Source organism: Prorops nasuta, unplaced genomic scaffold, assembly GCF_024137725.1.
Source record: "Prorops nasuta isolate Cenicafe-Biocafe unplaced genomic scaffold, Cenicafe_Pnas_1.2 PNAS00035, whole genome shotgun sequence".
Classification (NCBI taxonomy): Eukaryota; Metazoa; Arthropoda; class Insecta; order Hymenoptera; family Bethylidae; genus Prorops; species Prorops nasuta.
In genome coordinates this window covers 112,707-126,890 of record NW_027116832.1, presented here as the reverse complement: position 1 = coordinate 126,890, position 14,184 = coordinate 112,707, and the positions used below count along the sequence as shown (strand labels likewise).

Below are 14,184 nucleotides of genomic sequence, written 5' to 3'. Positions count from 1 at the left end.
GTCGACGCTATGAAACACCACCCGCCGCCGTTGGACGTTGTTTCCCCTCCCCCCTTCAACCTCGCAAACACCTAACCAAGCATCGTATCAATACAGCGCATGTTCTTTTACGGATGACCCGTCTCGGGGGGGCTCGGTTGGCCTCGTTGCGCCGTTTTACGTCGTTTCCACTTCGATCAATACGAGACGGAAAATGAATAAAGGACAGAGGGATAGGGAATTCCTTCCTAGAGAAGGGGTGGACTAGGTCGAATGCGCAGGGATCGACGTAAGCAGAGTGTAGTAGACCGTGTAGGTAGACCACATTAGACCTGTTTTGAAGGGCATGATTACCACCACCCACGTCTCACCATTGATATCTCCGCTACTTCCCCCTCCTAACCTTTCTTACCCAAGGATATGGATATATGACATTGGTAAAAGTCTCGAGATAAAAACCTTCGACCACTTCTATATTATCGTTCTATTATTATTGTTGTAATGAAGAGAATTTACTCTCCCCTGTCGTAGCCTTCATTCTTTTACACCTTTCCTGATGTTCCCATAATTTTTTAAACATTAGAATTTACTATTGTGATTAATTATTAAAATAATAAATTTTACATTCTTTTAGTATTTTCTTTTTGTTTTGGTAAATAATAATGGAAAACTTATAAGTTGAAAGAGCGCTGGAGTCGGATGAAATAATATTTTCATCAGCTGTGTTTCATCCTAGACCTACCGCCTAGGCCCTAACCTAACATATCTAGGGAAGACACGAATGTCAAGTGTTGCAATTTAGTTATTATTTACGTTAAAAGTTTTTCTCTCTTAGATAAAAATGACGATGGGTGACTGGGAAGAAGTAAAGCGATTAGCGGCTGATTTTCAAAAAGTTCAGCTCAGCTCTACATTAGAAAAGTAAGACTTCAAGTTTTTTAACCTCAAATGATAATGTTAATGACATTTCATATGTTTATGATTTTCGATTAAATTATTGAGCAGGAAATAAAATTAATTTTTTGTAATTTTTTTAAAAGAATTCTTATGGTTATGCTATTTATTTTTTTTTTAAATTTTCTTGAAAACTGCAACATATGTTTGTCCATATGATAATGTAACTTTGTCCTCAGGCTTTCCGAAAGATGCTGTGTGGAAATTATAAAGATGTTGGTGGACAGAAAATTATTAGAAGTTATTTTTACTAATGATGGGAAAGAATATGTTACACCAGAGCATCTTGTTAAAGAAGTCAAAAATGAATTATGGGCTCATGGAGGAAGAATTAACATGACCGAATTGACTCAAGTCTTAAATGTAAATTTATCTCATATAACATCAGCAGTATCAGAATTAGAGAAGCATAACAAAAATTTGAAAGTAGTTCTGGGGCAGCTGATAGATGATACCTATATGACAAAAATATCTGAAGAGATAAATGAAAAATTAATTCAGAATGGCAGTGTCAATGTCACAGATTTAATTTTGCAATATGATTTACCTGGTGAATTTATCCAAGAAGTAATAGAGACAAATCTAGGAAAACTAATTTTTGCAAAACAGGACACTCAAGATGCCAGGATATTTTACACAGATGTTTTTATTGCTAGAAACAAAGCAAAAATCAGAGGAGCTATGTCTGCCTGTTCAAAACCTACTCCATTATCAGCAGTTTTAGGTCAATGTGGAGTTCCTGAAAGAATTTTCTTCTGTATGTAAATATCTATACTAAGAATAATGGATCTAAATATTTTAATTTCTTCAAAAATTTCAGCAATTTTGGAAGAACTACAGGAACTAAAACAAATACCAGGTACAGTTACAGGCAAACAAAGTGGAAATAGTATTTATATACCATTTATCTACTCTAAATGTAGAAATGAATGGGTAGATAACTTTTACAGACAAAATGGATATCTAGGTGGGCATATAGAAATAAAAAACTCATTATATATATATTTCATTTTTTTGAAAAATAATTTTTATTTATTATAGAATATGATGCCTTGGCTAGATTTGACATATCTGATCCAGTAACATTTATTAAAAAGCACTTCCAGAGCAACGATTTGGTATTTTTGAATACTGTAGCTGTAGGTACAGCAATAATTGATCAAGTTGATGCTTATATAGAAGAAGCAATTATTACAGAAAGCTATGTGGACATCTATTCATTCCTGCCCTCTGTATTTTCATTCACTGATGCAGAGACCATTCTTAAAGCAGCAGTAAAACGTTCAAAATTCAATGTTCATATCTTTTTAGTTACTGTAGCAGTATCAGATGCATATTTACAAAAGTTGATTAAATCTCTTCAAAGCTTGACTGATGTGAAAGTAAAGGAGGTAATCGAAAGTGGAAAATGGTTGCAGCATATTGCTGAGAACAAAATGAAGGGGAAATCTGATCATCAGCTTGGAGAAACGAAGGGACAGAAAAAAGAAGAACGACGGAAAAAGGCAGCTAGTGGTAAAGCAGGGGGAGGTAGTCAAGGAAGAGAGACAAGAACAAAATCTACAAAGAAAAAATATATGCAAGGAAAGACAGTCTACGATTCGGATGAAGAATACTCAAAACCAGCTTCCTCGAAAAATGACATGGAAATCATATCAGTGAATGATGTGAAGTCTAAAATTTTAAAAGAAGAAGAAGCAACAGGAATCGAGGATGAACTTGCTCACGAGATAGCCGTGTTTTTGCAGGAAAAATTAAACAAAAATGCTTTAACTGCAGCAGAAGAATTAGCACACAGCAGCAAGACTACTAATCTATCCGAAATAGAAGAGAAATTGAACTTATTAATAATGAATATTAGAATATTTTATAAGGGCTTGAAAAATCTGGAGAAAACAGAGCAAACATTATTGACAAAATATTTATTGAAGAGTCTGGGTCTGGATGTCATTACTGAAATTTTTAAATTAGCTGCACAGCAAAATATGGTTCAATGTCCTCAAAATTTAACAACTGAACTGAGGCAGAAATTAATTTTGGAGATGCCAGCTGATATGAGAGGACCTTTGACTAATTTGCACAAAACTTTGTCCGGAGAGTCCATTGACGATTTTTTTACTGCTGCTGAAACTGCTATGGCTGCTTGTTGTTTAGTTTTACGGAAATTTGATAAAAAGAAAGAAAAACCTCTGGTTCTGGCTCATAGAGAAGCTTTACTGGCGGAGCTCAGCTCTACGGAAGATCCTGCCTTGGCCTTGCATTTGATCACTAGCATTTTATTCATTGCTGCAACTAAAAGTGCTGTGCATATGTCTGGCAAACATGTTGCTGCCATTCTTTCTTTCATAAAAGTTTATTTGGTTAAAGAGACTATGGATTATCTCACTCAATATCACGGTATGGTGTTCCTAATATAAAAATTAAGTAAAATTAATATAATTTCTTCATTATTCATTATAGATCTAGTGTTAAATTTATTTTCTTCTAATGAGGATGTGAAGCTCCAAGCAACCAAGGATTTAAAGGAAGGTCTGGAAAAAATTAAAGATATCGGTACAAATTTTAAGAATTGTATAAGCAGTGAACCTACGAAATCTCTAGAATAAAAATATTGAAAATACTTGTAATTGTTTATATTTACAGAAATTGCTACATATTAAAACATAATTTTATAATGAAATATAAATTTTTTAACTTTTGAATTCCAACAAAAACCACATATATTTAAAACTACTTATTTTATCCTGCCAATATTTTCACCCTTTCTGCTTATACTTAAAATACAAATATCGAATATCCTCCTTTAAAACTATTAAAATATTTTTCCTCAACAATACAAAAATATGCTTCGTTCTTAAATCGCAATACCTTATTCACAAAATAACAGTTAATAGTGTAGTAACCATTGGAAATTCATGGGTTCCGCCATTCCGTCCCGAAGAAAATCGGAACCAGCCGAAGACAGAAGTGTCGAGTACGACTGTCAATGAGGAGAACTGGAGAAGGGATAGGCAACCAGTTGACAAATGGTCGAGGAACAGCACACAGCGTCTATCGAATTCAATTCAAAATATTATATGTATAATTATATAACTACAATAATAAAACTGGTTTAATTAAAATAATTTAGCTAACAGATCAGAAGTGGGATTCTTCCTACGGGCTATATGTGAATTATTAATTGATTGCATATTTAATAATCAAATTTATTAAGAAATAAATTAAACAGTTTTCATAATGGATCATGAGAAAGTGATCCGTGGAAGAGAAAATAGACCTGCATCGAAACACAAATCTAGATTTTCTAATTCATTTGGAAGTAAGGAAACATGGGATGAAAGAGATGAAGATCGTAGACGACCTTCAACAAGACATGTAGAATCTACTATTAGAAATTCACGAAGTAAAACACGATCAAGGAGTCCACAACAGCCAACAACAGCTTAGCAGTGTTTACAGATGAAGTCGAAGCAAGAGTCGACTAACTTCGAATTATGGAAATAATAATGAGGAAAGTATTGCTGAATCAACCAATAGTTGTCACCATAGAGGAAAAGAAGGTTCAAGCAGCGGTATAGCTTCAGGTGAATCCGGTATTGCAAGGCTGACTAATGTTTTATTAGAGATTGCGTATACGGGCTCAAAGACAACAAACAGGTATGTAAATGAAAAGATCCTACCGGAATTTGAACCAGAGAAGAAAGTTCTATCAGCTAGATCATGGCTGGAACGAATCGAGATGTATGGGGTGATGTACGAATGGTCTGATACACATAAGTTATATTTATCATAACTTAAATTACAAGGTGTTGCAACAAAGTGGTTAGATGGGTTAAAAGATCCACCGGTATCATGGGATGCATTTAAAGTGGCGTTAGTCAGACAATTTTCAGGCGAAGAAAATTTTGGGAAATTATTTGAAGAAGCTGGAAAATATAGAAGTTTGCCAGATCAAAATTTACAAATTTATTGCTTTGAGAAATTGAAAAAAATTAATAGGTTAAATCTAGACATTCCGGAAGAGAAATTAGTTCAATTTATAATACACGGAATTCAGGACGATCAAATAAGAATGAGCCTAAAGACGTCGGGAAAAAAATCGTTGGCGGAATTAAATCAATGTTTAGAGACTGTGTGAAAGTTGATTGTGTGATGTCCGCGAGGATGTCTAGGAAGGGAGGCTTTAGAGTGGCAAAAAACAACGCCCAGGAAATCTGGTAAAAGGCAGTTTATTTGATTGCGAAAAATAAATACAAAATAAAAATGCTCCAAAGGAGGCTGAACAGTAAATGAGTAATCCACCCAAAGTTGGCAAATACGAAATCCCACCCTGTGATCCCCAGGTCCCAGGACAGGATTCTCCGAACCTGAGACTCCCAGGCTACGAAGAAAGAGAGAAAGGAAGAAGATTTCTTGGAGTCCAAGAAATCGACGATGGATCGGAAATGCGTACTAAGAGACTTAGTGGCGTCGCAGGAAGGTAGTGATGGCTAAGCTACCGTGAAGAAAGAAAAGACAAAGTCTAGAGTCTAGACCGTTTAAATAGAGCCGCAAATTGACGGAACTCTTGGGGAGTTAATATATACAAGGGACACAAATTGTAACAGCGAGAGAGAGCTCTGCGCTGTGAGCCATCTGTCGGCCTTGATTGGAGGTAGGACCAAGAGAGACTGAGTGTGAGCAGGAGCGAGACGGCCTGAGAGTCCCAGACCGCTCGCGCCCCCACTCCGATCTCTAACAAATCCTCCCCCGCATTGACGATCCTGCGTCAATTCAAATGAATCTCGTAGATGTTGGACATGAAACTAAACTTATGTGCTAAAATTTGAAATGGTGAAAACACCGTAAGAACAAAGACCATGGTGGAGAGAGAAAAGAAAAAAAAAAACCTTTGAGCGAAGCTCCGAATATCCACCAGTGGTCATAGACTAACTCATTTTTTAACGAGGAGTTTGGCAGTTTTCAGCTCTAGCGCTGGAGTCCAGCGTAAGAGCAATTTTCCTTGGGGATCCCACGTCTTCCACTGCCGATATTTCAACACAGCGTGCAATGGTATACGGTGTGTGAGTCCGAAGGCTAAAACTGTAACGTACTTTGCTGTACGCTCCAGCTCCTTAGCGGTAGAATCGTATAAGATTCCCTTCTCCCAACTGCTCGCGTACAAAACAGCTAAGTCAATTGCTGGTGCTGGTGCACGAGAAGGTCCCGCAATGGGTTCCATGCGAACGTCAGCTGATTCTGGTTCGGGTGGACAGGGCGAATCTGAAATGAACGGCAACCTGGAGTCTTCTTCCTCCTTCGTTGACACAAGCAAATCCGGAAGTTCCAGGAGAGAGTCCACACAAGGAGCATCGTCCGAAAGACTCAAGTCACTGAAGGAAAGGTCCAGTACATCGGACGCGTTCGCTTCTTCACCCCAAACCTCACTTAAGAACATTTCGACGTTGTCGACTAAATTAGGCACCTTGTCACTAGCCATGATTACGGAGAACTGATTTAATAAGTAGAGCGTCAAGGTGAAGATGTACGATTCGGCAGATCAAAGCCGTTGGGATTGTTTGTCAATATTTGTATTTATGCCGGGAGCCTACACAATTGTGTTAGGCTGCGTTGAATCTGTTTATTAGCTGTTTGAACCACAGCTACTCTTGCTACTGAGTCTGAACCGATGATTAAACGAGTAATTCGGCCTAAGTTCCATTTGCAAGGTGGAGCGTTTGGAGTCTTAATTATAACGATGTCCCCTTCACGAAAATCGTTATTTCTGATTTGCCATTTTGGACGAGATTGTAATGATTGCAGATACTCGCCTGACCATTTTTGCCAAAAAAGCTCGGTAATCCGAGTGATTTTCTGCCATCGATTTAGAGTAGATTCCTTTAAATCTAGAACGGACATTTCGGGTGGAGCGAGTAAAGCGCGACCGACCAAGAAGTGCCCTGGCGTTAGACATTCCAAGCTTTCAATGTCATCGCGTAAGCGAGAAAGAGGTCTGGAGTTTAAACAGGCTTCAATACGACAAATCAATGTGGTCATTTCTTCGAACGTAGGAAGAAAAGTCCCGAGAATACGCTTTAAATGATGTTTTACGCTTCGTACTCCACTCTCCCACAGTCCACCCCAATGAGGAGTGGCCACGGGAATAAATTTCCATTCTATTTCGCGTATAGGTTCAAAATCTATAGATTGCGCATGTTTCAGAGAGCCTTGGAACGCAAGTTTCAATTCCTTATTTGCTCCTTGAAAATTTAACCCATTATCAGAGTAAATCACTGCGGGTTTACCACGACGTGAAGTAAAACGAGCTAGAGCCGCTAAAAATGCATCCGTATCATATTTGGAGACAAGCTCAAGATGGATGGCACGAGTAGCCATGCATACAAAAACAGCTATATAACACTTAACTGTTTTTGAGTTTCGGCCTTGATGCAGTTTTACAAGGAAGGGCCCGGCGTAATCAATGCCAGTATGTTCAAACGGATGGCTACGGTTTACTCGAGCAGTAGGCAAAGATCCCATGAATTGTGTTCCTAGCTTGGCACGCTGACGAACGCAAGTGACGCACCTATGTATTATGCTTTTCGCAGCGTTTCGTGCATTGATTACCCAATACTTTTGCCGCAATACTGTTAACGTAAGCTGTAGGCCACCGTGCAAGGTCGTAATGTGTATATGCCGAATGAGTAGCTCGGTTAAATAATTGGTTGGTAGAATAATGGGATGCTTTTGGTTGTCTGACAGGAATGAGTGTTGTAAACGCCCACCTACTCGGAGAACTCCTTGCACATCTAAAAACGGTGCAAGAGAAAGTAATCGAGAATTTGACGGAATTGACTTTTTGCCTTGCAACGTTAAGATATCGGTTAAGAAGGCAGCAGCTTGAATTATTTTCACAACCCGCAGTGTTGCAGTACGTAGCTCGAGAGCTGACACGTGCGCGTGTTGACAAACATTTTTTCTACGCGCTCGATCCATAAATCGCAACACATAGCTAACAACACGGATTAGTTTTGTCCACGACGAGTAGTTACAAAGAAATGACGGTAAATCTCGTGTGACATGATTTGAATAGATCGACGAGGTCTTTATTTCCTCGTTGGTTTCAAACATTAAAGGAGAATTTCCCGATGACATTTCCCGAATTATTGAGGGTCCTTTCCACCAAAGCGCACTGTGTATTAATTGGCTTGGAGGAATTCCTCGCGAGTTGAGATCTGCAGGATTGGACTTAGTATTGACATAAGACCAATGAGCCTCTGGTAGACTTGATTGTATATATTCGACTCGGTTGGCTACAAAAACTTTCCATTTGGACGAATGCTGTGCAATCCAAGCCAACACGATTTGTGAATCAGAGAAACAAAAAATGTCATGCACTGAATGTTTAAGTGATGACTTGATATGAAGCATTAGTTTAGTCAGATAAGCAGCGGCGACTAGTTCAAGTCGAGCAATACTAATTGCTTTAAGAGGGGCTACTTTTGCTTTTGCCATTACGAGGCTGACTGATGTTTGACTATTATTGTTGTTGGTGAATTTGGCATACACCACAGCACTATATGATACATTTGAAGCATCACAGAACCCATAGAGTTCTAATTTATCTGCTTCACTAAGTTGACCATTCCAGCGCGGGATGGTGATTTTTGTTAATTCGCACATTTGCGAGTAATAAGACATCCATTTAGATTGGATAGGCTCGGGAACCTCGTCATCCCAATTAAGTTTGAGCAACCATGTGGATTGCATTATTTGCTTTAACACAATGGTGAACGGTGAGATCCAGCCCAAAGGATCGTAAATCTTCGCGTTTTCCGAGAGTAACATGCGCTTTGTTAACTTAGTGATGGAAGAAGGCGAAATTATAAACTGAAATGAATCAGAGCTGGTATTCCAAGATATGCCCAGCACTTTGCTAGTTTCGTTAAGACTTTCGCTACTAAAATTAAGATTAGCGTTACTAGAATCATTAGAAATTTCTTGGAGAGCTGAGCTTGCTGAATTGAAGGCCCATTTACTGAGCTCGAATTTACCTTTATCCAACAACTGAACTAATTGAGATTGGATATTGCGTAAATCCGCAAGGTTGTTAGCTCCAAAAAGAATGTCATCGACATAGATTGAGTGAAGTAAGGTGGACTTCGCATCTGGGAAGTCATTACCATGTTGATTTGCGAGTTCCTGCACTACCCGTGAAGCTAAAAACGGTGCAGGTCCGGTACCGTATGTGACCGTGTTCAATTGATATATTTGAGTATTTCCAGAATCATCTTTCCAAATTATAGCTTGGAATTTTCTGTCTTCCGGACGGATTAGAATTTGGCGAAACATTTTAACAATGTCTGTTACTCCAACAAAACGAAAATCACGCCAATTCATAAGAATGGCCGTTATATCTTTTTGTAATTTTGGCCCTACTAAGAGTACGTCGTTGAGTGATAGACCACTCTTAGTTTTAGCGGACGCATTAAATACGACACGTATTTTCTGTTTTCCATTCTCGAGTTTAAATACTGCGTGATGAGGCAGGTAAACCAAGGAGTCTGCGTCAATCGCGTTTGTTGTGACCTTCTCCATGTGTCCTAACTGCTCGTACTCTCTAATGAATTTAGTATAGCTTTCAGACTGCTCAGGAGATTTGTTAATGCGACAGAGAACTCGCTTTAAAGCTGATTCGGCGATGCTGCGAGAGGCTCCCAGTGCCGATTTGGAGGACTCTGTCTTGAAAGGCAATGCAACCTGATAGCGGCCTGATGGTAATTGAGTAACGTTGCTCGCGAAAATGTCCTCGCATAATTGATCTTCAGGGGTCAAACTATAAGTGCTAGGAACTTCTTCAATCTCCCAAAAATCTCGAAGCGTTTTATCGAAGTCACAACAATGAAGAACGTTTACTGTTGCAGTATGCGTGGGCGACGCGAGTGTACCATACACAACCCAGCCAAATAACGAATCTTGTGCTATCAGTGCACGGTTCGATGAATGAATTATTTGATTCAGTAAGAGCTGAGGGCAATAATCTGCACCAATTAAAATATCAATTGGATTTCTCGCAGAAGCATATTCGTCCGCGAGGTCCAGAGAACCTAATTGAGGGAATTCAAGCGGTGAATACGACCGAGGACTATAATTCGTGATTTTTGGTAAAATTAATGCCGTCACTTTGAGTGAGGCCTGATCGTGTTTGACTGACTGTAAGATGAGTTCAGCTTTGCTCGAGACGTTCCGTACCGCACCTCCTGTGACTCCGTAAATCGTTGCATTAACTTTGCGGCGTGTAACTCTTAATAACTGGGCTAGATTTTCCGTCATGAAAGACGTTTGTGAGCCCGGGTCGACTAAGCCTCTAATCATAATTTGACGGCCATTTGGTGCTGTAGCGCGCGCAAGAAAAGTTGCAAGGAGTGCCGTGCGTTCATCCATGGCACTCACATGGGCAACAACAGAAGTCGAAGGCTGATCAATGGTTTGAAGACTGGTGGGTGCATTAGCTTGAGATGGATTACGTTGAGACGTCGGATTAGATTGTTTCTCAAAATGCAGAAGCGTATGATGTGCCTTGGAACATTTTTTACATCGAGAATTACTTCGGCAAGACGATATCGAATGACCAGGTCTCAAGCAATTGATACAAAGTGAGTTGTTCTGCGCTGCTTTGTATCTGGCTTGAGGGTTCAAAGCAATAAAGCTGTTGCATTGATAGAGAGGATGATCCGCGTCACAATAAAAGCATTTTGGTTTATCAACGATTGCGTTGAGTGATTTCAACGACTTAGGGCGAGAAGTTTTATCAGTGTTTTGTTTACTACCTTTGAACTTGTTACTGATAGATTCGAGCATATTAATCTGCTCGGTGATGAACTCCAAGAACTGAGTGAAGGAGGGATATTTCAAAACACGTTTTATTTCCTTCTCCCACTCTACACTGAGAATTTGATCTAGTTTATTTGAGAGAATGTGGACTAATATAGCACTCCAACCATCAACTGGATATCCTAACGTCCTCAGCGAGTCAAGCACAACTATAGTGGTATCGCGCAGTGTTTTTATGGATATGAGGTTGTCAGAAAAGACTTTCGGAATGAGCGTTAGTTTGCTAAGAAGGTTGGACGTAATAATTCGTTCATTTGTGTACCTAATCACCAACGCATTCCATGCTGTTAAGTAACTATCGTTACTGGCGGCTAAGGATCGGATTACTGAGCTAGCTTCTCCGTGAAGACATGCCTTTAAATAATGAAACTTTTGAACACCTGGTAGTGTCGAATTATCGTGAATCATTGATTTGAAAGAGTCATAGAAGGTTGACCACTCAGAATAGTCACCACTAAATTTGGGTAAATCTAGCTTAGGAAGTTTCAATGAGGGAGCATGGGTCTGCCCTGCAGTGACAGGAGCGACTTGCTCGCCGCTTAAATTCTCGATTTGCTCTAAAATGTATTCTTCCGCAGTTAAATACGCCGTCATAGCTCGCTCATAAGTATTCTGCGTCGTATAGTTAAACTGCTGCAAATCTTTCTCCGTTAAATGATTAGTAATCGTCACATGATTCGTTTGTATTTTCGCGAGAGTTTCCTTGGCACTAGCCAGACGACCATTTAAATAAGGAACGGTAAAGTTACCTACACCCCGCTTTTTGGTGTTGACCAGTAGCCGTTCTAATTCTGTGCAATAAAGACCAACGTGACCTGCGCACATGAGGATTTCCTCCTGCGTTACCATTTTGCCACCAGAGACACTCCCCCAGTCACCTCGAAGAATCACCAATCAAAATTCAACTCAATGGAAAATGTACCGGTTATATCCGGCTCGAAGGACCAGAAATTTGTGTGAAAGTTGATTGTGTGATGTCCGCGAGGATGTCTAGGAAGGGAGGCTTTAGAGTGGCAAAAAACAACGCCCAGGAAATCTGGTAAAAGGCAGTTTATTTGATTGCGAAAAATAAATACAAAATAAAAATGCTCCAAAGGAGGCTGAACAGTAAATGAGTAATCCACCCAAAGTTGGCAAATACGAAATCCCACCCTGTGATCCCCAGGTCCCAGGACAGGATTCTCCGAACCTGAGACTCCCAGGCTACGAAGAAAGAGAGAAAGGAAGAAGATTTCTTGGAGTCCAAGAAATCGACGATGGATCGGAAATGCGTACTAAGAGACTTAGTGGCGTCGCAGGAAGGTAGTGATGGCTAAGCTACCGCGAAGAAAGAAAAGACAAAGTCTAGAGTCTAGACCGTTTAAATAGAGCCGCAAATTGACGGAACTCTTGGGGAGTTAATATATACAAGGGACACAAATTGTAACAGCGAGAGAGAGCTCTGCGCTGTGAGCCATCTGTCGGCCTTGATTGGAGGTAGGACCAAGAGAGACTGAGTGTGAGCAGGAGCGAGACGGCCTGAGAGTCCCAGACCGCTCGCGCCCCCACTCCGATCTCTAACAGAGACACTTAGTACAGAAAAAACAAGAGAAACCAAATCGGGAAAATTTTATAAGGAGAAAAAAACTCATAATATGGAACCCCCCAAGCATAAGAATATGAACATTAGTTTAGATAAATGTTTCCGTTGTGGCAAGAAGGGCCACAAGCAATTTAATTGTCCTGAACGTGGGAGTGTTAGTGCAACATCTAATATAGTATCCTCAGAGAGAAGCAGCGTTGTAGGGGGGGAAGTGAGGGATAAAACCAAGGATAAAGGTGGTAGTTCTAAATCTTTGAAATGTAAATATTGCAGCGGATTAGGTCATACCGAAAGATATTGTTTTAAGAAACACAACAAAGAAAATTCTAATCGTGAACTTATTAAAGAATGTAGATGGTAATTTATTATGACTAACAAAAGATGGTACATCCAATATACAGTCGGTAAAATCGTTAGAGTTGGTAAAAAGTAGTGACGACAAAACTATTAAACCGATAAAGGAATGCGTTATTGAGGGTGAATTAAGAGATTGTATGATAGATCTTGGTTCGGAATGTACTATTGTGCGAGAAAGTTTAGCACATTGTTTTAAATTACCATTCAGTACTACAGATAAGATATTGTCAGGGTTTAATCATTCGTTAGTAACCCCTTTAGCTAATTCAAAACTAAAAATCTGTGTAGACGAGATTCCATGTACAATAGATGTACTTATCGTTGCCGATGAGGATCTAGCATCGGAAGTATTAATAGGAAGGAATATATTTAAAATCCCAGGAGTGCAAGCAATATCTGATAGTCATGGTGTTACTTTTGTAATAGGCATGATTTGACTTGCGCAAGATTTTAAAATTTACGTTAAGGACGAGATGTACAGTCAGTTGTAAGTGAAGAGCCGGAGAGGACACACGTATGTAATAAAGACTGGTAGTACTGTGGAGAGTCTTCCCAGATAACATTTTGTGTGCAGATTGGCAGCAGATTGCTAACAAAAGTGCTCAAATGTTGTTGTCAGATTGCCATCAAGTATAGAAACATTTGACTTGGTATTTGCCGTCAGAACCAGCACATACTAGTCTTCTAGCAGAATGGCGCCAAAAACAAAACGGAATCTGTATACATAACCTGAGCGCAGATTTATAGCAGATTTGCGACAGAGTCTGCAGTACAGGCTCTGACAGCAGATTCAAAACAAAAACAAAGCAGGATTTGTTACTCTATGTACGCTCTTTAAAATGTTACCCAATAAAACCAAAAATGTTGAATCAACGTAATTTCTTAACGCGTTATCTATAGTTGAAACAACGTGCCCTATGTCGCCAAAATCCACGTTTCTATCAACGGTTGATTTAACGTTTACACAACGGTTAATTTAACGTTTCTGTCCGCTTGAAAAAATTTTAGGATGAATAAATTGAATCGCGTAAATAATTTAACACTTAAATTTGCATTAAAATCACAAAATATTATAAGTTATCATTATACAATCAATTTTTACTAAAAAAAAAAAGAAAAAATATTAGGAGATGGCTGGACGCGAACCTGCGTGCAGCAGGTTTTTCCTCCTACACGTAATCTATATGAATTAATTGTCTTTATATTGATTTCTATCAATCATCGAATCTTACACACTATAATAATCTGCATCCTAGAAGCACAGCGGACGATCCTTCGAGTCTCCTTTCTCCTGGAATTGGCTACAAATCGTAAAATAGCTGAAAGAATTTCTAACATGGCGCGCACCTTAACCACTAAGCTACGTTAGCATATGATATATCGTTACAATTTTGATGAATATGCAACTGTTATTGAAAATCACCTTACATTATTTTTTA

The 14,184-nt window shown here is 39.1% G+C and overlaps 2 protein-coding genes across 5 annotated transcripts; one reads left to right on the top strand and one right to left on the bottom strand.

The window, feature by feature from the left end:
* The first annotated feature begins 117 nt into the window (after window positions 1-117).
* Window positions 118-3,553, top strand: LOC136783806 (E3 UFM1-protein ligase 1 homolog). Of its 4 annotated transcripts, none has more exons than XM_066744083.1 (6): window positions 118-291; window positions 815-900; window positions 1,113-1,690; window positions 1,754-1,900; window positions 1,975-3,330; window positions 3,394-3,553. In XM_066744083.1, exons 1-6 carry the CDS (start codon window positions 253-255, stop codon window positions 3,537-3,539), a joined length of 2,352 nt encoding a protein of 783 aa, XP_066600180.1. In that variant the 5' UTR covers window positions 118-252; the 3' UTR covers window positions 3,540-3,553. The 4 variants fall into 4 exon arrangements, with proteins under 4 accessions (XP_066600180.1, XP_066600183.1, XP_066600182.1 ...); XM_066744086.1 differs by having other exon boundaries at window positions 142-268; XM_066744085.1 differs by having other exon boundaries at window positions 192-291; window positions 614-900.
* Window positions 3,554-6,507: 2,954 nt separating this feature from the next.
* Window positions 6,508-11,655, bottom strand: LOC136783680 (uncharacterized). The gene has a single exon (XM_066743931.1). The coding sequence runs from the start codon at window positions 11,653-11,655 to the stop codon at window positions 6,508-6,510; it is 5,148 nt and encodes a 1,715-aa protein (XP_066600028.1).
* Between the last annotated feature and the right edge of the window lie 2,529 nt (window positions 11,656-14,184).

Bases quoted from the DNA above. Each gene is read 5' to 3' on its own strand.
- LOC136783806 (XM_066744083.1), top strand. From the start codon at position 253: ATGCGCAGGGATCGACGTAAGCAGAGTGTAGTAGACCGT. The intron at 292-814 runs GTAGGTAGACCA...TTTCTCTCTTAG, and splicing joins AGCAGAGTGTAGTAGACCGT to ATAAAAATGACGATGGGTGA. The intron at 1,691-1,753 runs GTATGTAAATAT...CAAAAATTTCAG, and splicing joins TCCTGAAAGAATTTTCTTCT to CAATTTTGGAAGAACTACAG.
- LOC136783680 (XM_066743931.1), bottom strand. From the start codon at position 11,655: ATGGTAACGCAGGAGGAAATCCTCATGTGCGCAGGTCACGTTGGTCTT.